This window comes from Aphelocoma coerulescens, chromosome 8, assembly GCF_041296385.1.
Source record: "Aphelocoma coerulescens isolate FSJ_1873_10779 chromosome 8, UR_Acoe_1.0, whole genome shotgun sequence".
Taxonomy (NCBI): domain Eukaryota; kingdom Metazoa; phylum Chordata; class Aves; order Passeriformes; family Corvidae; genus Aphelocoma; species Aphelocoma coerulescens.
In genome coordinates, this window is record NC_091022.1 from 21,646,080 (window position 1) to 21,673,073 (window position 26,994).

General features: G+C 40.2%; 1 protein-coding gene and 1 long non-coding RNA gene across 3 annotated transcripts in view; both read right to left on the reverse strand.

The window, feature by feature from the left end:
• ST6GALNAC5 (ST6 N-acetylgalactosaminide alpha-2,6-sialyltransferase 5) overlaps positions 1–15,607 on the reverse strand; it is a 69,753-nt gene extending 54,146 nt beyond the window's left edge. For both annotated transcript variants that reach the window (XM_069023218.1, XM_069023219.1), the window contains exons 1-2: positions 15,413–15,607; positions 14,571–14,792 (exon numbers count right to left, since the gene is read on the reverse strand). In XM_069023218.1, the coding sequence (XP_068879319.1) occupies positions 14,571–14,792; positions 15,413–15,478 (288 nt within the window). In that variant the 5' untranslated portion in view covers positions 15,479–15,607. The remainder of the gene's footprint in view (positions 1–14,570; positions 14,793–15,412) is intronic.
• An 8,704-nt stretch (positions 15,608–24,311) lies between these two features.
• LOC138113935 (uncharacterized) lies at positions 24,312–26,603 on the reverse strand. The gene is made up of 3 exons (XR_011152393.1): positions 26,394–26,603; positions 25,263–25,345; positions 24,312–25,088 (listed from the first exon to the last, which is right to left on the reverse strand). It is a non-coding gene; the product is annotated as an uncharacterized lncRNA (long non-coding RNA).
• Between the last annotated feature and the right edge of the window lie 391 nt (positions 26,604–26,994).

The window sequence follows — 26,994 nt, forward strand, 5'->3', positions numbered from 1 at the left end:
CTGATGACACTTTGACAGAACCTGAAAGCTAGAACCTGAAGTGTGGTCTACAAAAGCCTCATTCAGCCAAATCTGCATTTAAAGAACTGTCCTTTCTGTGTGTCTGAAGGGTAAATCTGGCAGCCTCACAGGACATCCAACTTTGCCACCTACAATGAAGGAGGAGTTACACAGCTCCATAAAACAGGTCAGAAAGTTCTTTGGAAAGCTCCAAAGAGTTGCAATCTCCAACTCAAAATATGTGTTTTAACAGCTCCTGGAGAAGAAACTCAAACCCTCTACACACCATTTCCATGTAAGATCTGTGACTCAAAACCACAAATGGTGTTCTCTTTTGTAATCTGTTACCTGAGCTAGACCATCCCCCACCAGGCCCTGTACAAGCAGAAGGGGTGAACTGAAAGCACACATTAGTGTTTTTCTGATGGGCAGCTCTGCACAGCAGAGCAGGTATCTTAAATCCATTTCAGGTGCATCACTCTCCCAATCCACTGTATACAACTTCAGTGCTACATTGAATGGAGGTCTGAAATTTAACTTCCAAGCCATGCATGAAAGTCAGGGATCTCAAAGTGATTGCTTGTGTGCCTATCCCGAGGTTGAGTCCCCTCAGTTTTCAACACTCCAGAGCTTTCCAAACTCCTACATTAAATTCCTCTTTGGACACTCAAGATCAAAATTATGCTTTGAACTTTTTTGTTCCACTGTACTCCTATGTCATAAGGAATTAATACTCCAGTAATTTATGGTAGTAGTCTCCATTTAATGCTTCTATGGCACTTGGGGATCCTCAGAAGCAAGGTGATACGTAAGCAGAAAGAATTATTATTTATTGATTTGAGGAAAAGGATCTTTTGTTTCAGAAAAATGGGAATGTTATATGTGCATAAAATGCAAAAAAAGCCACTTGAAGCTACACTTGAAGGAGTATGTAAAAAAATTGTATTTCTCAAGGCCTTCTTTTCCTATTACTAAAATATATATATATATATATATCCTGATTAGAAAAGTACAGTTTAGGCATCTATCACACTCAAAATCTTCTTTGCAGTATATTTTGCCTACTACTTCAACATACAACCTGTATCTCTTCACTGATGAATATTTTTACAAATTGCACTAGTTGGCTATTACCAGATAATTATTAAAAAATTCCTCTTCACAAATTGTAGTTAGAACAACATTGATTAAATGGTACACATACCCACAGTGAAACACAAACCTTTGATACATACAGCACAATATCAGCGTTCCTTACAACCAGTTTTGTACCCTTTTAGGGCTAAAATGTTAACTTTTATCTTTCAACATGAATTTAACTTTGCCTCCCAGCTTCACCTTCTTTTTCATACAGTTTTGTTTCAAGGGTTGTCATGTCTAAATATGCCACAACAACGCATTTCTTCTTTTGTGACTTAATGTTGTAACTTGAAAGTAAAACGTAAGAATAATTACTGATGTAATAATAAAACATGGACATATTGTAGATAAGTCTATGGAATTTTATCTAGGAAATGTAGGTTCACAAAATTATCCTCTGTCCTCCTTTCAATGAGCTGTCACCCTGTGCGTATCTTACTTTCATGAATTTAGTATTGTGAACACTGCTAACTTTGTCTTCATATTTCACAATCATAAACATAAAGCAAATATGATGCTGCTAAATAACAGCTTGAAATACAATCTTCTTATAGAAATATATGTCTAAACCAGCTTCTCATTTTATTGATTGCTCTGTGCAAAAATATGAAAGCATAAATACTAGGAGTTGATTCGTTTTAATTTCTTTGCACTTAGCCATGGCCTCAGCTTAAAGAAGGATCTAACCAGCCTCTGACAGTTAAAGATTAACAGTCCTGCCATACCAACAGGCTTGACAAAGGAGCTTAACTTAATCCTTAAGGCAGTATAAGATGTCTTATGTGTATTACTGCAAAGGAGCACAACTTTAATAAACACAGTGTAATGTAATTTTCAGTAGTTTTACTGATGTCAAGTATGGGATATGAAGCAAAAAATAATTTGACAGATCTATTTGTTTTCCAAGGGAAACTACTTTTTAAAGATTACTTCTATTTTGAATTTCAGTCTCAGTGCTTTGCAAGGACTAGTATACAAAAAAGCAACTAAACAAAAACCAAACAAAAAAGAGACAAGCAGATGCAACCTCATCCATTCACAATCACGAGGGACTCAATTTCAGCTAAACTGGCTTACACACTGCTCTGTTATAGCTGGTTTTACCTCTGATCTCAGTCACAAGGTTATCATCCACTTGCTGTGAACAATGCACTCAATTTTAAGAAGTTTTGAAAACTTCAATAACTGTTAGTCCTCAGACTTAGTATGACATGGATGAGATCACCTCTTGCACCTTCAAAAAGAATTAATCTTCTTTTTTTATTTTATACAGATCGTGAAAATTAACCATCATACCTGAAAGTTCAAATGCTAGGACATTAATTTTCAGGTTAAAATTATTTTTTTTCACATTATGCAGTACAAATATGATATGTCATCTTCATAACATGCTGAAAAATATCACTAGAAAGTGGCATAATTAAAAGATATCACTTCTGAGAAACTTTTAATAAAGTTGATGCATCATATCATCAATCAATTTATTCTATATATGTCTGAGAGCACTGATAGAAGCACAATGGCTCAGTCTCTTTTTAGCAGACACTCTGCTCCTAGGTGCTCCGAGTGCAGCTGCCTCACTATGCTCCTTAGCAGTATGAAATCTCACAGGTCTTCAGCTCCTGTGAGGTGTCTCAAGTCTCGATTTGATCTGAAGATACATGCTATTACAGTTTATATGTATGTCAGTGCATGGGATATATTGCTGTTCCATCCTGACAGCACTGAGAGCTCTGACAGAAAGACTGAGAGCCACCTGCACCTTCTACTGAAGCCCAGGATGCTGCACATCCAGGGTCTTTCATGAGAGCAGAAACATGATCCCTACACTTACAGGTGGGTAACAAGCTGTGCCAGTTTCAAATCAGCACAGCTGGGAGTGAAAGGTGATTCTAAAGCCTCATTTCACTTTCCAGGCCAAAATATCCACAGGCATAATTAAAGATACCCTGAAAGCTGTTCTGTATTACATAAACTGCTACAGATCAAAAGGGCTCACTGTGCTGGAAGAAATCAGACACATTAATACCAGAGATACCCTCCTGGCCCTGATATCCCTCCTCCACATCTACCAGCTGCATAAAGTACCTCAATTATGCCCTTAAGCCATCAGGGACACACCAACATCACCCCTGAGAAAGAATATTCAGCATATCTGTAACTAGGTTCATTGCTTCTTTGCACTGCTACTGAGACATAAAGCAGATACAGCAAAAGTGAAAAATGCAGCTCTAGTTTTGATTCTACTTGTAAAAAAAACAGAGCTTTTGGCTATTCATAAAAATTAAATCAAAATTAAAGCCATTAGTATGATAATTACATATGGAAGGAGTAACATTAAGGCTCAAAGGTGAAACAGTATCTTGTCAGTGAAGACATTACTAAATATCCCATCAGCAACAATTCTTCACTGACCAAAATTAAGATATAGTTATCACTATTTCCTCAGAAATATATACATGGTAGGAATACCAGAAAAGACAAATGAAAACACAAACATTACAAATTAAATAACTTGTGCATGTCGAAATAGCCATGTTACAAGCAAAAAAGAACATAGCTTCATTCTCAAACATGATTTTGTAAAGCAAAAAAATTAAAATGTTTTCTTCAGCAAGTATCTGCCCAGTGAAAACAGCAGATTTTGTTGTAAGTGGTGACTCAGATGACTAAATCATGCTCTGTGAACCTAATTTAGTGTCTCATTTCAAACTTTGAAAACCTGATCCACAACATCATCTCTCATATTAGGCTGTGGTACAAGAAAGAAATTATGAAAAATAGTCTTTTTTGTTGAGTGTACTAAACATCGGGGAATCTAATGACCAAAATTTAAGTGACAAGAGTACTGTGAGTTATTTTCTCCAGTCATATAAGGTAGAAAATCCTTGGCAATGGGGCAGAGAACTGAAAATGCTCCTCTGGAGCAGGGTTAGGAAGCCATTAGGATATGGACTAGAAGTTTTTTGCTGGGAGATGCGAGCAAATCCTGACCATGCTCCATACAGCCAACCACACAAAAAGTACAGTGCAGAGCCAGCCCAGCACTGCCCATGAGTTGAGTGTAGGACTCACAGAAGCTCCATGTGAAAGCTACATAACCACACCAGGTATGCTGAGCCCAGGACAATAAACCCTGCCTTTCAGTCAAGCTTATTAGTTCTGGCTTAGCAACAGGCAAACTGCAGTGGCTCTGCTGCCAGAGCTGAGCCTGTGCATCTCCAACCAGCTCAAAGAGAGGGCAGAGTGTGCTCCTGTCTGCTGGCAAAATCCCATCCTGACATATGCTTAGACATCATGTCAGCTGGCACTGGGAAAACCCTCACTGAAGGGCTGGGTATTATGTACAGTCCCATTCATGGCCGAGGTAGTCCTTGTGGATAATGTGAGCAATATTAGAACAAACTGTCTCAGTCTTTGTAAGCCTCATGAATCACTATTAAAAACAGAAAGAAATCTGGAGCAGTGTTACAAAGAGAATATGTAAGTAGGTGAACAAATGGAAATAGCAGTGACTTTGTCATAGGTATTTTATTTGTAAAATGTATTTTGCATAGTCATCAATAATATCAACAACGACCATTTTATGGAATATAAGCTCTAAGAAAGAAATTACCTAAATAAAACATGAAGTGTTTTGTTACATTTTGTTTTTTAAAAATAGGAGTTCACCTGCAGTTATCCAGGCACAGGCAGATGAGCTGAGCAAGGACAGGCAGTGCTAACTCTGCATTGCTTTGGCAGCTGCATTCAGACCACTAACTGTATTTTGAGGTTTATGTTCCTATTTTAGAGTCAACCAATATGCTGAGATGTGTAAAACTAACCCTTTTACAGTTGCATTAGGACTAAAATGGACAGCAACCAAATTTAGGAGCATGTGAAGTTATTTTAATCTCCATGGATGAAATTTAGCCAAGTGTCAGAAGGACTGACCCAAGGATACCACACGGAAAGCTGGAGGAGAGCAGGGAAGGGATAGCACAGGTTGTACAACAGCCCATATTTCCTGTGAACCACTGAGCTCTGCACAAAGACTGAGGATAAAGCTGGGAAAGCACTGCTTCCATGCATTTGGCCAAAAGCTTTCTCATAAGGACCATGGACGAGTCTTGGAAACCATGTTTTCTAAACATGTCTTTGCTGTGGCCAAAGGTTCAGTCTCTTCAAATACAAGGTGTACATAATTTGGATGGCTAAAGTTAAAGAACATCTAGAATATCAAATGCAATTTCAGTCCTTGGCACTGCACTTGAGAGTTGTCCAGACGTGTTGTTGGCATGTCTTTACCACTGTTCTCCAGGTACTCCATGTAGCTTCCACCTATCTTGACCTTCAAATGCTACAGAAAGTACAGTGCAGAGCCAGCCCAGCTCCAGAAAAAATGTGCCTGCCAAAGATCAGGATTTACTTGCTTGGATAGAGCAGGACTATTCTGGTTTCAAGCTTACAAGGCTGTCTCAAACTACACTAGATAGACTTCCTGACCCAGCCTCTGCCAGCCTTGGAATCCCTGCATTATTTCATCAGCCCACAGCCACATGCTACCTTCCTGTCTGCTGTGTCAGCTGTGGTTGTTTAAAATATACTCTTAGATTACATCCCTCACTTCATTAAATCTGGTGTGCAGTATACATGAACTCAAGTAGAAAACATAGTATCCTATGACAAGAGGGAATGGCTTTGAACTGAAAGAGAATAGGTGTTGATTGGATATTAGGAGAAAATTCTTCACTATGAGTGTCATGAGGCCCTGGCACAGGTTGCCCAGAGAAGCTGTGGTTGCCCCATCCCTGGAAGTGTTCAAGGCCAGGCACTACAAGGCTTGAAACAACCTGGGATAGTGGGAAATGTCCCTCTCCATTGCAGGGCAGGGAGTGGAACAAAATAATCTTTAAGGTCCCTTCCAAGCCAAACTGTTGTAGGATTCCATGATTCTGTAGTTATGTGTTTCCTCAGAAGCTTATGTTTTGTACAAGTCACAAATGTGAAGTTCATTGAAATGGAACAAAAATGTCTATCCACAGCAAACAGTAATGCAGGCAAGAAAGTTTAGAACAGAATGAGCCTGGATGTCACTGCCTGTAAGACACTGCCTGGCATCTCAAACTGGGAGAAAAGGTTTTAACCTCATGAAGGCAAACTTGTAAGCAGCACATACTCAGTGATTAATTCAGTCTCTAGAACCCTGTTTCTCAGCCAGACATTTCTTAAACATAACAATAGTTCCTTTAACTTTCCTGTGCACAAGGCTTGGTACAGATGTACATTTGCACAAATTCGCACTGTGGAATTTTTCGTTTCTTTAGAGCTAACTTTTAGACTGATGCTCTGCTGAGTGTTATTACATCTACTTTTATGACCTGCTATAGCTGTGGGCAAGATATATTTTAACAGTACAAAATTTACAGAGTATTTTGTTTCTGCAATATTAACATCATGCCAATACCTGAAGATGCTAATAACACACTAAAATCAAAATATATTATTTACTAAACAAAAATGCATATTCCAAATATACTGAATGTTTATTGAGAAACATTTTCTTCTTCCAGGTTATTTTTAACTAAGCCATCCATTCTGTAATGGAAATTTTTCTACAGCTGCAATGAATTCCTAACATGTTGTATTCAACAACAAGACACACATTTATATATTCTTATTCTGTGTTACTTACAACAGTCCAAATTATTAAATCTGAATTAAGAAAACCTGATCTATGCTGCCTGTATATCACATAAACCCATTACTGTTCCCTTATCTTGAACAATGAACAGTGTCATTGTGAAAAAATACTCTACTAATCTATTAAATATATTAGTTTTCCCTCTCTGTGTTTTAAAATAACCCAGTCTTATTCTGAAGTTCTCTCACAAGGTTTCAGTAAGGATTCCGTATTCATTATTGCATGTAATAAACACAATGTGCTTCTCTTCCTTCCTGTGTCTCTCTGAATACAGCCCAGACAGAGTGTTACCAGATTTGCCTAACCTCAGTTCAAATGTGCTGGATTCTCCATAGTAGTGTGTACATGTTTCTCAGTGCCCAGCTCTGTCTTTCATACAGACTATCAAGGGGCACCTCAGAGCTCCACTTCTCCATCTGTATTTTGCACTTCTGTTGCAAACAGACTCTCTGAAGGCAGAAAGTTTCAGCCTTGACTCGTTTCCTCACTTCCTATGTGACTCCTATTTTTAACTGCATTTGGCTATTTTCAGAATGACAATAGAGAACATTTAATAGCAGTTTTTGAACTGAAAATACTTTCTTCTCCAGCTGACACCAAACTTTAGTAGTTAACCTGGTCTTAGCACTTCAGGCTTTAACTATTAGAGAGAAAGAATGATGACTAATGGAGATTGCTTAGGGATGAGGTGAAACAGAGTGAGGTTAAATACCATGATGCTTCACCTCACCTTCAAAGTAGCTTTTGTGCTGTCACATCTGCTTATATCAGCACCAAATGACTGCTGATTTGATCATAATTGCCCTAATTAGAAGTTCAATTAATGCACTGAGTTCTTCTATCAATGCCACCTCAGCATCAAGGATGTGCATACGGAGCGTTACTGAGCAATACAGCTTAAACTCACGAGGAAGGTCACTGGGAACAGGAAACTACCTGCAGCCTATGTTTTGAGGATATCACATAGTTAGGATGACACTCAATATCCACTTATGCCCCAGGACAAGCAGAAAGGGAGAATTTAAGGAACTCTATTGAGAGATATCCATCAGCTGTGAGCAAAAATTACATTTCCTGTCATTGAAAATCTCATTTAGTTCAGACTTGCTTCCACTAAGGATTAAAAACCTTCAAAAGAACACTTTGTCTTCACAGGAAGATGAAAATAGCCTAAAATGCTCACAGTGAAAGATCATGTGAAGAAGAAGTGCACTACATAGCAACTTTAAATAGTTATCAAATATAATATACTTCAACACATACTAAAAATATAAATATGGTCATTGAAATTAATGCTGGAAGTAAAGAGAAAAAAAAATTAAGGGGTTTTGCATGAGAGATGAACAAATTTCACCAGCAGACAAAGTGTCACCAATTCCCTCCCTGGAAGTATTTTGCATATCCATTGAATTAAGAATTTTGTATGTTCACAAAAGAAGAAAGGTAAGCAGATGAGAGAAACAGACAGTACCTACTTATTAAAATATGATGTGTATGAAATTCATAAAACAGAAAAGAGCATATTTACTCATTCTTCACTTTTCACAAACCAGGATAATTTGTGAAAAATTCATATAATCCAGAATCGGTCAAAAAAATAAGTGCAAAAATTAACTTCTTCATGCTTCTGCAATTTTTTTTTTACAAAAAAAAAAGGAGAAAAAAAGAAACAAAAAAAAAACCAAAAAAAAACCAACAAAAAAACCCCAAAACACTTTGTCTTGGTCAGTTGCAAAAATAAGATAACATATTATGACCAATATATGGTATCAGATGTGATTATCAGATGTGATATGCGGGATATCACAGATGAGACATCAGTTTGTGAGATGTAACTTTTTCAAAATGCGAGAAAATTAAAACACAATTCTGCATCAACTGTCAACCTGACTACCCACTATTAATGTTTGTACTGAAATAAATCATCAATATCTTCTGATACAGTCTCTGAAATAACCTTTTTGCTTCCGTTGCTATGAAAGAATAAAGCTGTATCACAAAATGGCACAAATTACATAGGGCAAGATCTTCACCTGGTATAAACTCCAAAACCTTCTCTTGTTTTCAGTATTACAACAAAGATTTTCTCTCCTTTATCTTCCCAATCACCAGGAAATGATCAGAGCATGGCTAGCTTGTGGTTGGGTAGGTTTTTATGCATCACGCTACATTACTGGACATCTACAACATCATGTACTAGATGCATACCAAACATCTTTCAGTTTTCAGGGACATTTCAACATTTAATAGTACCTGTGTTCTTTTGAGACAATTTTATAAGTAACAGATACCGACCTCTGCCTGGACCCACTACTCCTGCTAGTTAGATTTCATCTTTAACAGCACTTGTTTCAGAAAGAATTAGGCAATAGTGCTAACTGTAAAATACTATTTTTTTATTATCCTAGCTAACATTTCTCTCTCAAGTATACACTGGAGTCAGATGTGTCCAAAAAGATGTGTCCAACTACACACAGCTTTTTTCATAAAACAAATGTATAAACTGCACAGCAACTGATACCTACATGTAAACATTTAAAAATATTTCAAGATATTCTAAGTAGGAGCAGTGCCACACTAGAACCACTGGTTCCTTGCAGAGAGGCCAAGCAACCTGGAAAACAGGAAAATGTACCTTAATTTGCTGTCATTGCTGTGTGCTCTGTATTGCCCTGTGTGAGCAGCTGGTGCACACAAACTGCTAAAAATTTTAGACAAGGGTCATCAAAATGAATGTTAGCCTGAAAAAGCACACCACTGCAGTAGCTCAAAAGTAAGAAATTGTAAAGCACAGGACAATCATTATTCAAAAGCTGGGTAAATCCGGAAAAACAATTGTCTCTGCTCTGTGTGTGTGGATATTCAGTTACATTCCCTGTCATGGTCTTCTTTTTTTTTTTTTTTTTTAAGATGCCAACTTGATAAGGATTTAAATAAACCTACAGCTTATCAGTGGTAGGTAACTGTGGTACCTAAAAATAAAAAAAGCCAGGAAGCCAAGAGAGCACTGAGAAAAGGGCATTTGGACTCCCAACTTGCCTAGGTCTCAGACGGATGGAAGTGTCCCCAACAAGGTTATTCTAGAATAAAGTCTCCCCCTTGTGGATCTCTCACACAATAAAAACTCCATCAAATCCTTAATTGGATAATAAAGTTTGTGTTCCTTCCTTTGCAGGTAAGAATTTCAGGGGCAAATAGGAACATGTAATGAAATCATGGTACATGGTTTACTTAACTCTGCGAGCTTGATCTCACCTTAGGCAAGACAAGCTGTAATGCAGTAAGATGCATTATGGTTCTGTGATAAATTAATTTAAAAGCCACCAAAACCCTCAAAATAATTTTATTCCTTCTCATCCCTACGCTTAGTCATGAAGGCTGGTTCAGTGAATCCCCTCAAAACTATACAGCCCCAAATTGTCAATGGTTTAATGATGTAAAAATTCAGATTCCAAACACATTTGATTTAATAATTAGTAAAAATAATATAAAACATGGCAAGATTCCCACTGGATTTTAAGTGCAAAAAGTTTATTATCCTGAAAAAAATAGTTTCACCCAAGAGCAACTTTTTGCCACTCAGAGATTAAGGAGCTATAGCAGCACTATTTGCAGAATGACTCCTCCTCAAACACTTCATTAACTACACTATTCTCTGATCTGCATTAATTTAGAGTGATCACAAAGATTTCTTTGCATATGATAATTCACATTATCATAAATTAGGAAATCATTGTGATCACTTAAATTATCATGTTGATCTCAATGCGCTCTTAAGGTATTTAAAAGTGTTTCTAATAAATCATACATTTTGACTGCAGGATTGATTTCGATTTTTTTTATTTTCTAAGAAACAAAATCCTTGATGGTTTGAAATATTATTCAATTACATATGTGACAAACTCATATTTTATTTGCGGCACCAACTGTTGAGTCAATACTGGGAAAAAAGGTTTTTAACTATCCAGAGATATGTTCCCACATTCATTTCAGAATAGTAATATAATGGTCAAATATTTATTTCTTGCAAGTTCTGGAATAGTGCTAGGCTTCCTACTTTCATTAACATTCTCTTATTTGTACGCGATAATTGCTTTAAAAATATTAGCATTGTAATTTCTTGCTAGCATTATGATAAATCAACAGAAAGGCTTATCCCCATGCCTTCCCACAGAAGAGCATAATTCTGACTTCCCTCAATGCCAGTGACAAAACCTCTTTAATTTCAGGATAACACTCAAAGAATTCATGAAAGATGTCACTTTGACAGTGTAGGACTCTTGTCCTTTCTAACTGGAGAGCAGATGCAGTAGCTAAGCAGTGCTGCACTCAGTGTGCCTCCCTAGGATGCAACAGCTCCTTGAAGTAGAAGCTGCCACTTCTTCACTTTGTTTTAGTCCTTGACCTCTCAATAGCAACTACCAGCAAACCATATTTTCTGTTCAAAATGCAAGATTTTTTTAGGGTACAACATCTGGCTATTGGGAACAAAAAGAGACACTATTTATTCACTTCAAACATCCATCAACCATGTCTGTCAAGGGCTGTTACTCTGGGACATGCAGAGGTGAAATGACAAGAATCCACCTGCATCTCTGAACCACAGAATTTCTGAATTTTTTTATTCCAAGAATTCAGCTTGACAAAAATTAAGTGTGTACTGCTAAACTGTGAAAGGCTACTAAAGCTAAGTACAGGGGTTCTGATCTCTGATGCTTGACTCATGGAAAAATGGGCTTGCAGAAACCATGAAGGCAAAGAATAGAAACTCCTGAAAAAAAACTCCTCAACCCACTAAAAAAAAAACAAAAAGACATATTTTACTGTATTCTCAGAGACTGCCTGCTTATCTTGACAGTATGGATGAGGAACTACAATTCTTACTGAATATAGAATAAAAGGAGAAAAATAATTGGTAATTACAATATTGCAGGCTATATTTCAAAATCATTGTTACTTTACTAAGTGCCCAGATTTTCTGGCAAATAGTCTCCATACATGATCATCCAGCACTACTAAATGAGCTGTATTGCTAGTAGTGACAGACATTTGTAATACATGATATTTCACAATGAGGAAAATTGTTAAATTTTATCCCTGAAGAGAAACTATCTATACTACCACATACACTGCTTGTGTGTCAATACTCACATTGTGATTATGGATTAATAATAACTTCAGTACTTGTCGTGTATGTACATACTTACTCTCATTAAATGCACCAGAATGTGCATTTAATGTACAACACCACAAACATGAAAGGAGATTTTCCTGTTAAAGCAAATTATGGGATCCAGCAACAAGGACAAGAATGATCCAGACATTCAGTTTACTGCTACCTGCCATTCAGGCATGAACATGGATGAATTTGGTATAACAGTCATTCAGCTTCAGGTCATTCAAGCTGCCAGATAATTCCAAGATTCTATATGGGAAATTCAGGAAGCTATACTGTGAAAAATCTACCATTCACTGTCATTTCCCACCATCACCTCTGTGCTATCAAAATGACATGTACCGTTGCTGAAGTCATTCCTGCCTCACCTTTGCAAGCCTGTTGTCCTCAAACAACAGATACTTCTCATCTCCTTCCAGACCTCCCTGTCTCTTCAAATATCATGTCCTTCTCACAGCTACAGAATTTTACCTTGCTCTCTTCTTGCAGCTCTCTCTACATTCCTTAAAACTTCCCCAATTCCCTCATTTCACTTGCTATTCAAGCTGTCTTCTCTGCAGTTTCCAGTGTCCTACTCAAACCACATGTTCTCTGAACATCTCACGATTTCTCAGCTCTTCCTATCTCTCTCCCTATTCTCACCACCACCAATCCTGCATCCCTCTTTTTCCAAACTATGAATGCCTGCGATCTTTTGCGTTCTCCATTTTTTACTATGCATGAAACCTGTGTATTCTGGGATGTCAAGTACATGGATTACCAACTTAAATTGCAAAAATAAATACATTATTAAGAGACATAGCCCCTTTCTCCCCCATCTCCTTATGGTAATGCAGTGTCCTCACTGCTCTGTATACCACAGTGGCACAGCTTTCTGCATGATCTCATGTGCATTAAAATAAGACAAAGCAAGCTGGGAACACAGCAGGGATTGCACAACATCCTTTTTGACCCACAGAAGTTAGGTGGAAAAGTTATTAAACCTTCAGCAGATTATTACTGTGACGCATGAGCTGTGTGAAATGAAATTCAGAAATGGAATATCTGTGGGGTTTGGGCCATATTATAATATATTAAAAAGCCAAAGGATCGTATTTCTCCAAAACACAGGGAAACACTAAAATTACTCTGGAAAATACTAGAACAGTGATTTTAAGTATAGCCTGTTAATGAGGGATGTTTGTGAGACTGGAGAAACCAGCGTGAAGTTTTAGCAGAATCAGAAGGCTACTCATACATGCATCCCAAAAACCCCACAGATGCCTTTTCAGTTACTGCTGTTTACAAAAATCATGTGCACATATATCTACACCTATCACTACAGTCATGTTCAAGAAGAACAAAAGAATTACAAGAGTACACGACACACAGTAGGAAGCCCATGGCCAAACTTACTTTTTCTACAGACATTACATTAGAAAATTTCCAGGAGAACTATGTAAGAAAGCAAATAAAGCCTAGAAGGCACTATCATGTGCTATTTTTCTGTGTTAAGAGCCCTACAGACAACTCTTGCATAGGAAGTTATGCCAGAAGGAACAATAAAAATCTCTGTATATCAAAGTCACTAGTCTTCACACACTACCTCTAAACTGAGCCCAGTAACTTGTTTGACAACATATCTTTCAGAAAGTTGTCAGTCTGGATGTGAAAACATAAAGTTGAGAATCCTCACTTCCCTTGCTTATTTTTTACAGTAAATTTTTACAGCAAGATGTGTGTGTACTAAACGTTATCTGGGGTTTTGGAAGAGGGAGACCTTGGAATTTCCAGGTGAAAGCAACAAACCAAACACCACACAAAAAGTAGAGGAATCTGCCTTCTGAGAAAATTACTGAAGCTCAAACATCTCTTTGGCATGGATGTGCCCCCTTGCTCACTTTATGTCACTGCATCTGTCCTGTGAGCTATCAAAGCTTAGTCTGCCTGTCTCTGGTAAACAAGTATTATAGTCTGACAATACAGCCTGGTAATTCCTCTGTCAAGGGGAGGGACATCATTTTGTTCATCATTAAAGAAGTGTCCCCAATTTCTAGAATGGAAACTACGGTTGACAACTTCTGCTTCCCAGAAGGGGGATGAAAAGGTCATTTGTGCAAGACACTTTTTTTTATTTTATTTTCCTATGACAAAATGAGCTAAGAATAAACACCTACCTATTGACTTTGCCTTCCAGTGAATAAACTTCATTCTTTAACCCTTACTAATATAACCATAAACATACATTTGTACTCTACCTAGAGCATACAGCATTAGAAACAACACACTTCACCCTCCCGCCCCCCGCCTTCTAACGTGCAAGGGAAAAGAGAAGCAGCATTGCACAAATACCCAACAGCGGGCTGCAGCCCGGCTCCTGACCCCGCTAATTCCTGACCTCGGGCCAGGCACGACGGCACTCGGAGGCCGCGTAAGACAGCCCCGACAGCGAGGCAGGCAGGGCACGGCGATCCCACCGAGGGAAAGAGGGCATCTCACGGGCGGCGGGAGGGAGAGCTCGACAGGTTCGGGGTTGGTGCCCCCGAGGGAGGCCGGCAGGGAGGGGCGGTCCCGCGGCCGGCGGCTCACCTTGTGCTCCAGGACGCTGATGTAGCCCTCCAGGAGGCCGGCGCCGACGGGCAGAGCCGGGTGGCGCTGGCCGCGTTCCGGCGGGCGGCTGGGCACCGCCGCCACCTGCTGCTGCCGCCGCCGCGGCTCCGGGTGGCCCCCGCCGATGCCGATGCCGCCGTACATGAGCAACAAGCTGGTGCACATGGTGGTGAGCGCCAGGCAGACGGCCAGCCCGTGGCGCTGCGGGGGGCAGAAAGAGAGCCGGCTCAGCGGGCTCCCCCCTCCTCGGGGCCCAGCGGGGCGCGCCGCTTCCCCGCCGACGCACCCGCAAGTTTCACCCGCCAGCCCCCCGGCAGAAGTGCGAGGAGTGAACTGGGGAAGCCCCTCCGTCCTCCTCCTGCCCCCTCGCCAGCCCGCTCCCGTGCCTCCCTCCTTCTCCCCCAGCCCTGCTTCCTCGCTTCTTTTCCCCTCCGTGCGCCCGGTACCCCGCGCCTCTCTTTCCCGTGCCGCCGTCCCCTTTGGGCATCTCATTCGTGCATTTTAACGAGTGTCAGGGACTGTAGCGCTTCCCCCCGCCCAGCTACCTCCAGCCTCGTCCTTTAAGCAGCTCCTTAAAACGCACACACACACACAAAACCCCCAAACCACAAGCAACACGAATAAAAGAAAGCAGGCGGAAAGTTCTTGGTCGCCGCCACCGAGGTTTGGTCGCCTTCGCGCGATCCCGGAGAGCCGCGGGAGAGAGCCCGGGAAAGGCTGGAGGGTGTACAGGGTGCCCGGGGCAGCTCCGCTCCGCGCCTCTCCCCCGCTCTCCTCCCCGCCGCCGGAGCCGGGATGAGCCGTGCCAACAATGCACTTACCATCAGGGTCTTCATTTTGTGCGCCTCCCGGCCGCCAGTCCTCCCGCTCCCCGCTATGCTCGGCATGGCGGGGAAGCCGCAGACATGGCTCGGCCAGGGAAGCGCCGCCGTGGCGGGGATTAGGGGGGAATTACACTCGGCCGGACCCTCGGAGCCTGCCAGAGCCGGGTCCTCGGCTGCCCCGCCTGCCTCCGCCTCCGCCTCCGCCTCCTGCTGCCGGCGCAGCGGCGACTTCAGGGCAGGTGGAAGTTAACTTCTGCCTCCCGCTCGGGCGCTGCTCCGCCGGCGAGCCCGCGGCGCGGGGGGGCGGCAGCGGCGGGATCGCCGCGGGCACCGGGCGGGCACCGGGCGGGCACCGGGCGGGCGGCGCCTCTCCCGGCCCCGAGCGAGCAGGAGCAGGGGCTGGAGCTCCTTCCCTTCCTCCCTCCCTCTGCCCAGGCCTCTGTCCTGCTTGTGGCACCGGGGCACGACCTGCACGTTACATTATTTATGTTTTTCCCTAGCGGAAAATTTATCGTTCTCCCACTGCTACCTGGGTTTCCTGGAGCTGGCAGCGATCAGGCAATACTTTAAATTCACGTTAGTAAAAAAATCGACGCCCTCAACTCCTTGTGCGGCGCTGACAATACCCTCTCACACAATCTTTCCTAAGCTCTAACAATCGGTTTCAAACCCTTTTGACAGAAGCTTTCTTCGTCTTCTAAAGCAAATCTCACAGACTTGCTCCCCATGCCATCTTTCTGGTTTCTGAAGGCGGACATTTTCCCACTCTCACAAGCAGCCTTCTAAAGTTTTTTATTCTTTCTTTGTAGCAATAGTTTTTTATTCTTTCTTTGTATTAATAGTGTTTGGTTCAGTTGTGAAAACTTTATCAGACCTCAAATTACATAGATCTTTTGCTCTGGGAATTCCACATTAATAAATGTGCCCCTTCTAAACAAGCCATTTTTAGGGTTGATCCCTTACGAAGTTATTAGACTGACAGCATTAAAAAAAATCTACTTCCTAATCATGAAGTTATTTCACTTGAAACTACTCATCTAAATAGGAGTTCTAAAATATGGCTCACATCTGACCTACAGCTATGTAGTATTAAAAATTACATTAAGGAGAAAACTATCAGCAGGGTAACTCAACCACGGTCACAACAGCACCTTTCTCAAGGTTGGAATTGTCATTGAAATCCATTTTTTACATTTGCTAATTCATTGGAGGACTAACAGTGAAACAAATGCCATCTCTAGCATAGGCACAGCATGCAGCAATTAGTGCCTTTTAAGAAAGGAAGAAGAAACACGAAGGTGTGGTACATCAGCAGATAACGCCGTAAACACGCTTTATCATTTCACAGAAGATGCCGTGTTGCACACACACTCGCTGTTTATGCAGGTTGTGCGGTTGGTTTCAACAGTACCAGTTGTTAAGACAAACAGAGCAACATAAGAAGAATCTTATCAGGTCTTGGTAATTCTTTATTATGTGGTTGCACTTGACACTCAAATTAGTGAAACAAAGGGCCAACTTGATGAATCATTGAAAGCAAATTATCTGTGGCTCTCCAAGGCTTCCTATAAGAGACTACAAAAGGCAGCTCATGCATTTTACAGTGCTGTTTCTCAACTACCAGCAAGCAGGTTGCTGGTGACTGACCTTTCTGAGTCTTTAATGTATATTTTGCTGTGCCAAAGTGAAGCATCATTTTTATGATTTAGGCTCATGGCTGTATGTTAGACATCTGTTACACAGTATGTCTGACCAAATTCATTAAACTTATGGGTTTTGGTAGAATAGGCTGATTTAAAAATCTACTGATGAAGGAGACAAACTAAATTTTCTAATTTAATGCTTGACTTGAATAATGTCCAGCTTTCTGCTTGTCAAATATTTAATTAGATTGCCATTTTGGTCATAGACCGTATTCTTGGCAGTCAAATGCTCACTGAAACAAATACAGTAGTGTAATGTAAATCCTACGGAGTTTTGTGTAAGCACAGGAACTTTAGAAATCATCTGGAAAACAGCCCAGCTACTTAATTTAATTTTAAATTCCCATGAACTAATAGTTCTAGCTATCTGGAGGCTTGTTTTTTTTTTTTAACACCATTGGAATCTGCATACATGTAAATAAGAATCTGTATACCCAATAGCTAGATTTGCAAGGAGAAGAGCATGGGCTGCACTTACGAGCATTTAATCAGCTTGGAAATGAGTCAATATGGAAAACTTCTTAAAGTCCATTTGACTTTCTGCTTCAACCAATTTACTTTCTATATGCAAGGGATAATGAATTATCCATGCATTTCTAGTCCGCCTTAGAGCTGGGGGTAAAGACAGATTAAAACATAAACAGCTGCTTCCCCTAGCCCAGGAGAAAAAGTGGCTGAGTGGTAGTAGGGCTTTTCAACCAAGTCTGACTGAGGAGAGCCTTTCGTTTGCATGGAATGGTCTGGGTTGTCTCCTCTTCCAACTTACCCTTCTCATTTTCATCTTTCTGGTAGTTACAGGCTGACAAAATAGCCATATGGAATAAAAATCTGCTTGTGGCAGCTTCAGGAGGACCTAAGATGCTAATGACAGCATAAAAATCCATGCAGAATGAGAAATCTGTGTAAGAAGTAGTGGTGCAGAGAGAGGCAAACCTTTGAAAACTGACAATGGACTTGGATCAACAGAGCTCTTTCACTGATTCCTAAATAAAACTGCTCAAACAGCAACTTCCCCTGAGATGTCTGGATGTATGAAATAACTACCTTTTTATAATACATTTTAGCTCAAATTGTCTTTGAGAGATATAAAATAACCCTTTCAAGCTATGGCTGATTTCTCATGAAGTTCATGTAGAGATTACATAGCATAATTTACATCTTAATATAAATGAACAATCATAAACATGCTTTCCACATTATGGTTGGCCTAGAATGAGTACTCGAGGGGAGGAGCCTCTATGCCAGCGCACCTCAGCAACTGGTAGCCAAAATATTCAGTGGAAGTTGGGATGAGGGCAATGGTTGATATTTCTGTTGATGATCCAGATGTTGTTTTCCCTAAGTGCACTGTCAGCTACCTGTGTGACCTTGCTGCCCTCGTCTCCTTTCCACCAAGACCAGAGGCAGGATGTTTGCACATGCAGACAACACACAGAATGCCTCTAAACTGGAAGCTGCAGCTACCCTCCAACCTTGTCCCTTCATCAGAACAAAAGCCCAGACAGTCTTTAATGTTTAATTATTTTGTGACTCATTGATGGCAGTGTGGCTCCTTTGCAAAAAAAAAAAAAAAAAAAAAAAGAATTTTAGAGAACTGATTTAGTTCTGTGCCTAATTTTAAAGAGAATAAGAAAAAGGAAGTTTTTGTTTACCTACTACCCTTCAGAAAAGACTGTGAAGAAAAGGGATATGGTGTGATATAAGTAGTTAAACTCTATGTGAGTTCTGCATGTCACTCTGCAGGAGTGCTGAAAGCACTTAAATACATTCCCATCACACTACGTGTATGAAGGTGTTTTTCAGAAAAATATTGGTGATAGAAGTGCTTAAAATAGATTGGAGGGGAGAGGTTAACTGTATTGGGACCACTTTGATATCCTTATGCCTTTGAAATGCAGAATCTGAGTTACTAAGATTCTATAGGTGGGTAAACATGAGAAAAAATTTGTTAAAAATTTAAAATTAATGTAAAAGTGACTCCTGATAAGTTGCATCGTTTTGTCATTTCCATTCTATTCTGTGGTCTATGAAGCCCTGGATCTGTCTCCTCAGAAGTTGGGCTTTCTGGCCCCACTGAAATAAACTCCTACAGCCATTTTATTCCTCTCTGCTTCCTGGGGCAAGGAGCTCACTTGGAAGTATAAAGCTCCCACTTCTGCAGCCTCATGAGGTTTGAGCTTAAACCACGATCACTAGTGTAGAACAGAATATTGCTTGTCCTGGGCCTGCAGCCAGTGACATTTGGGAGGATGGCTGGGAGTGCCACATTTCAGAGGAAAGAAGCAAGCTTTTTTAAACTGACTACCTAGGAAAGTGAGACTAAAGGTGCTAAGGAGGTTGGAATACAATGGAAGTTTGTGTGGATTAATGGGCAGCAGGGCAGTCAAAGGTATATAGGAAATGAAATATATCACACTGATATCACCTCCATGCGTTTTTTTATTATTTATGTATATATGAAATTTTAACCTCTTTTTCCTGAGAGAAAGGGCTGCATTTTTGCCTTGCAACACAACCAATGGAAAACATTCAGCAGCCAGCAAAGTAATGAGCCTACGCTATAGATTTTTCAAACTGCCCAGTGACTCATGAAATGCTTCTCAAAACTGAAAATATGCATTGAGGATTGGTCAAAAAAGGTAGAAACAATATTATAGATCAGTCAATACTGTCTCTCCTTTATGCAAGCAGGCTGCCTTTGAACTTCTGACAGGAGCAAACAGTGATAGATGCATAAAGAAATGAAATACTGCATGGAAATGGAAGTGAGAATGAAAACAGGAGGGGGAAATAGTGAGATAAGATCTGCTGAATCTGCTGGTTTTTTCCTTCTTATTCTTTAGTTTTCTCCCCAATCTAAATAAAGGTATTGGATGTTTCAGAAACAATGTCTAGCTCAACTGAACTGACTCATCTGCTTTAAAATCACACATGAAACACTGTGGTTCATCCTAATAACTTTTTTGGAGAAGTTAAACAAGACATATCCTGGACTGTAGAGTGCACTCAAAATTTGTCATCTAAACTCAGAAACTTTGAAGATTAAGAAATTAGCACAGGAGGCTTGAGATGGAGTGTACCCAGTACCACTGGTGGAAGCCAAACAGGCATGACCAGGAACTTCTTCATGGCCTTTTGTTTTACAGTTCACTACCAAAACAAGAGAAGGAAGGCATATATCCTATAAACAGAGCACAGATTTAACACATGGACTAAAGCAACTGAGGACATAATTACTACAATTTGGTGAGAAATTGGATAAATTTAAATATGGGGATGTCTTTGCTGTAATATACGAGATCTCAAGAGGATCCTGAATGGCTCAATTTTCAGTGTATGTATGTTTGTTCCTTTGGAGAGAAAAAGTACCCCAACAGGAAGTAAAAATGTTGAATGAAACAGAATATCTAAACTTAAAAAGGAAACTTACCAAGCAAATTTGACATGAAGCATTAGAGCAAAAAAGGAAGCAAAGAAGCATAAGTGCTCATTATGGATTGGTTTGCAGTTCTTTATGTGTTATTAGAAAGTCAATAGAAAACTCTCCTGCTATTTCTAACACAAACACAAACATTGCTTATGATGACAGGCTGAACAACAACTGTGGCAACAAGCAGATCCACTAGCATCCAACTGAAAAGGCACAGTCATGGAATCAAGTAAAGTCCTTCAGTGATCAAGCTATACAGATCTTATGTTGGTAATAGCTACTGTTCTTATCTACAGGTTTGGAGAAATCATCTTTACTATTCACATTAGTATATCACTATATTTGCATATGTGCTAATTCAGAGCAGTAAGTCTGTTAATGTACAGCGTGAGAGTAGCTGTCAGTGACTTCTGTCATTGCTCAGCAATTTCATGCTTGAGTCGCGTGTGCTCCCAAAATGATGTAATGGCCACCTTTATAATATACAAATGTCTTCCATTTACCCAGCATGCTCCAGAGACAGACAAATGAAGTCTTGGCAGGCTCATCTTACTGTTGAGAGGTCCTGAGCACTCTTGTTTCCCAAGGAAGTTGACAGAGATTGAAGGAGGGTCTCTACCTTCAGGTGAGCTGCCAACAGTGTTGGTTCTGACCATTTGCAGAGTCAGATGGGGACAGACCTCTGCTGCTAGACACCAGAGATCTCAGGCCAGGGTGCAGATTTCAGTCATTTGAAAGGTATGGAGACGGTGTATGTAGCTTACTTGGTTAATTGCAATTGGACATGGAATCTGAACCTACAAGAGAGTACAGCACAGCTATACAATTACTTCTTGTGTCCAACTCAGGTCCTGCAAACCACTCTATACAACTCTTCTAGCCAGGATAAAGGAGTATTGTAGAAACTAGCTTGAAACAGTGGGAGAGTTTCATCACTTCAATAGATGCCTACCTGGATGCTTCAAACCAGCTGCTAAAATAGGTGGATTGTTTTCCTTTGCGATGTGCTGTGTCCTTGTTTAAACATTTCTGCCATATTATTGATATTTGTCACTCTTAAATACAGAAAACAAATCTTCTCTGTTCCATACAGGATAGATACCTTGGGTGTCTACTGGCATCCTCAAATCATGGATTAGAGCAAATCCATGGCTACATACACTCATTTTTCTTTCTAACACTTCAGGGCAGAAGACTAAGTTCAGCTCAGCTACAGATCTGGATCCAACATTTCCTGCAGCAGCTTTACCTTTCTTTCTTTGAACGGCTATTAGTACATGTTATCACATTCCCTAGCCTTTGTCATCACCCCCTGCCTCATGGTTTTTATTCAAGCGATAGAACTTCAAAAAATCCAGTCCTTTTCCCAGTCATGGTATATATTTTATTCAAGGTGATCATTATATCTCTATTCTCTCCCATAAACTACAGGGCCAGGAACATACTAAATCAAGTTTTGCCACAGTACTTCTACATCTGATTATTTCCTTGGTGGGAATTACATTTAGCCTCAAACACTCATATTTATCTATTTACTTTATTTTCCCTTTTTGTTTATGATTTATTTTAGTTTAGAAGGGATTAATTTGGTGTCTTTTCCTTTACAATAGTTTTACATGGTATCTAATTATATTTGTTACCAAAGTCCCCAAATTCCATAAGGTTTGTTCAGTTTTGCATGTGCTCGATACTTGAAATGTGGAACTGAGCTCTGTAGAGCATGTGCTGTTTGTGTCCTGACTTCAAATAAATGAGGCCTTAAGCCATTTATGGTTGAGACCATAAATTCAGATGTCAAAGGAACAGGTGGTAACGTGACACAAGCTGTTCTTGCTCATTGTATGAGCTTCCTCTGCTCAGTCTCCTACCGCTTCATCTCTGTCACAATCCCCAGTCACTCTCCAGCAATGGTTCCTCCACTTTGGCGGGTTCAGTTTCTGTCCATTGATAAATGAGAGCTTCTCTGCTTCTAAGCAATATCAGTCTGGAAAATACGGAGCTTGGAATCTGAAAGCACGTCTATTCTGGCACATTAACTCAGGCACAGAACTACATCACTGTGACTAAAGCCTTCTGGGATAAAGCTGGCTCACATCACCCAGTCTGGAGCCTGTGCAGAGGAGCTCGAGTCCATCTGCACATCAGCTCCAACTCACGAGCAGTCTGCTGTTGAAGGACTGTAGGAAGTGGTTCAAGAACTTGTGAACAGTAAAGAAGAACCAAAGCTTAGCAGAGAAATGAATAAATGAGCATGATGTATCAGTATGAAATAATGTAATAGTTGCTCTGTATTTGTTCAGTCACTGTTTTGGAGAGTTTTTTGGTATATATTTTAATATCCTGCTGGTAAACAAACATGGACAGTGTTTCACCCTAAGTGAAGCGAGGACTTACGTACCAGTGTTGTTTGTATAGCTGGCTCAACCATTTTAATCAAAGAAACTACTGACTTTGTAAATTTCTTTGGATCCTCAAAATTTTTTTCCTAAGAACTAGTCATATTCAAGGATTGTCTACACACTAACTAGTCCTCACAACATCTATGTGGCTTCATCCCTGTTTCCAGAAGACTGTTGTGTAGTGAAGGTAAGGAATGTTGCTCACTCAACTCCAAGCTGTCACCTTGTAGCTATGAAATTCAGTACCTTGGGTATTGAAACCCACAATGCCTAAAGCTGGGCACTAAAAATTAGAAGGCTGTTTTGGAAATCTGAAACTTTTTGACTTCTCAAACCCAAGAATTCTTATTTTTCAGCATCACCTGAGGATTGCTGCAATAGCAACATCTCCCATCTCAGCTTGAAAGAAGTTTCAAACAGAATTGGGTGGGAAGTGACCTCATACAATGCTGGCTTAGAACATTACCTGACTCTGATTCTGCACATTTCTAGCTACTTTAAGTTATGAAACCTCACAGTCTTTCCGGAATTACCATTAGCAGTTATCAAAAGCTGATGAAACACACTGGAGACTAATGGGCATGGAAAAAACCTGCTTTCTTCACTCTCACCAGAAGACAAAAATGGGCTATGCACAGGCTCATTTCAAGAGAAACTGAGCCAGCCTCTATTAGCAAACGTTTGAGGCATATGGTTCAACTCCAGATTGCAGTTTCCTTTCCTCAGCTTTTGCAAGGGCTTTGCTCAGCCCTTTTTGCTTTGTATCGCCTCTCTACACATCAAGGCACAAAGACCTACAAGAAACCATGCACATCTGAACCAAAAATATCCAGGAGCCATGATCACTGCAGTACTTTCAAATTACCTGTACTGATTATTCCAATACATTACACCTACAACTAACACCCTACAGAAACAGTTCTCAAATCCCCCCACCCTCATCTTCATCTGCAACCACTTATGCTCTTCCCTTTTTTTTTTTTTCCCAAACTTTCATTTGTCCAGCCATTGAGCAGCTGGACTACATCCTCCCTGGCTACTCTTCCCCACCATCTGCTCTACCACGTACGTACCAAATCCACTCCATACAGAGCTCCATGATGTAATTGGCTAATGATTGGTCTGCTTGGCAAGTTGCTTTTCAACAGAGCCCTGGGTGATTGCTAGCAGAGCTCCTTGTCTGTAGCTGTATTATTACAGCATGTCCTTCTGATTAATTAGAGATGCAGTACTGTAAGTTTTAGTTTCACAGTCTGGATATTATAAACTAACATGCAGAAGAAAGACTGCTCTCTTCACAGCTTTACATATTTGAAGGGTGAGAGAGGAAGGGGAAGGGATTAGAGGAAGGCAGAAAGACAATATGCAGCAAATACAAAAACAGTGCAGGGTGGGAAGTACTTTGAAGGGTGTGTCAGGGATAAACAATGTCTTAGCATCACAGACAGTCAAGAAGTCAATCAAAACATTATGAAAAGTATATGTGATCTGCACAGTTTCACTCACACAAACAGAAGAAAAATCTTTGGGGCCTAAATCTGCCCACGGCTGCTGACATTTCAAGCCAGCTAATCAGGATATAGTAGAAGTTGGAGGTGGTATACAGAAAGTATGGTATGCAATGGATGCTCCCTGATCATACCTAAAATAGGTGAAATATAATTTCTGAATCTTAATAAAGAAGTGGTTTAAAGGGAAATAACATCTTTGTTTCCCTCTGCCTGGAGCTCAAGATCCATGGAAAGGGAGACTGTTTATTAAAATCTATGTGATTAAAATATGTTCCTAAATTCAAACCTGAGTATTTCTGTATAAAGATATTACTGCTCAGCATGCTGGGCTGTCTTGAAAATACAGCTCTGGATCTAAGCCGGATCTTTGCCTTATCTTTTATCTCACCCAAAGCTGCTTAGTCTTTGTGTACACGTGGCCTGACCTATCACTTTTATAGTCTATTGCTATTGAATTGTTCATAAATCTTGTAATCATTAGAAAGGTTAGCCTTCACATTTCAAAAGGGGAACTTTTTTTTTTGCCAGTTGATGTTGGCTGTTTTTTTCATCCTTGTAACACTACGTTATGCAAACCAGGTGCTGACCAGCAGATACTTTGCAGACTGCAGGGTGCTGATTCTGGCAACACTGAAACAGAATGAAACATATAGCAATATAGGTTACATAGATCCATTTTATTCCTAAATGCAGGTATTAAAAAATTGGCAAAGTTATTGGCCAATTGACTCAAAGTATAAGCATTAAAATAATTCATCCTGAACAATGCATGGTTTTATTTTATGTTTAGTACAGTAGGCTCACCTGCACGAATTTGCTGTGCTTATTTAATATCCTCTTTAGGATGAAAAATGATGCCAGTCCTGTGGTAATAGCATCTTTTGACGCTGAGAAAGCATTTCAATGGATTGAATGACAGTTTCTCTTTACTATGATGGAAATTTTAAAATTTGCTGTAAATGTATTGCATCAGTTACACTGTTCTGAGCAAGGATGCATACTAATGTCACAATACTATCTCAATTTTGACTTTCGAGGGAGACTAGTCAAGGGTGCCCACTTTCAGTGCTATTTTTGCAAATGGAAGCAAACCAATCTTTAAAAGATTGGGAAGATTGGGTGGAGACTCTAAAGTAGAATGCATTAGAGCTGAGAGCTTGTATTTGCTGAACTGCCCTTAAAATGGTGTCCCATTTTGTTATATATTAGTAACCCTTTGGAGACTCTAAAACAGAGTCCGCAGGGAACTACAGTTTCTAAACTACTTCCAAAATATGCAGTGGATTAGGGTTCAGCTAAAAATTTTGGAGCTGAAGTCACAATAACTGTGGAACTTCTCTGAGTCCCTGACTAACTGCTAAACTGAAAACTTGCAAGTCTGAGGACCTTCACAATGGCCTGCATGTGGTACAGTGGGGCTTCAAATGAAAAAATACTTCAGACTTGGATTTTCACATGATTTTATGAAGGAAGAATTCTTTAGAAGCATTATGGACTGTTCTCCCATGCTGTGATCACTGGGGGGGATGTAAGGAAAAGTGGCTCCTCCCCTTGCAGTCAAACATATCACCATGAAGATAAAGGACAAATCCTTATGAATTCTCAAAAGGCTAGACAATTTCTTTATTACATTTCTTCAGTGTTCTGAAAGAGTCAGAAGTACACCAGCAGTGTTAGGATGAATAAGCCTTTGACTTTACAAACAGAAAGAAAATCCCTTCAGTCAAACCAGGCATGATGTGAGCAACTGCAGTCCAGGTCCTTCCTCCATCCCTTGGCTTCCTGCTTCTCCACATTAAATATAAAAACCCTCTTCTGTGATATTTTAGACTATTTTTGTACTGCTTTCCTGCATTTTGTACTGCTTTCCTGCATCAATAATGCTGAGAAAACATCCTACCCCAAGGGTACTCTCCAGTGCACATCAACCCTTACCTGAGTCTTTCCCATCCCTAGCTGCTTTTCCTGTTCTCTCATGCACCAGATAAGCTTGGAACTTCTTGCAGACAGGTGTTGGCAGAGATCCTTCCACTGTCAGCTCACTTACAGTCATAACCAGTAACCCCCACCAGTCTTAGTGCTACAGATTTGGGAAGCTAGAATTAGTCCCTATGGCAACAGGAAAATCTGCAAAGTCCAGGTGAAATGCTGAGAGGTACCTGAGGAAACTCACTAAGCAGCTGGTTCCCACTTATCACAGGCTTCTGCAATTAAGTGTAATCAGATCATCATTCCCACTATGAAAAAGATTGTTGGTAGCACTGCATGGCCAACGAAATACATTTCTTGGGTGGAATGTAATCCTTATTGTAGTACACAGGAGAACCAGATAAAGTGATGGGACATTTACTGGGCCCTGAAATTATCATTGTCTAACTGCCATTTGCTCTTGCTCTCCTTTGCCTTTCAGTAACATGGTAAACTGATGTATCCCGAAGGAAAACCAATCTAAAATGCTTAAATACTAATCTTCCATTCTCATGCCATAAAGAAAGTTGCAACTGAAGACACTTTTTGAAAATTTGTTACTTTTACT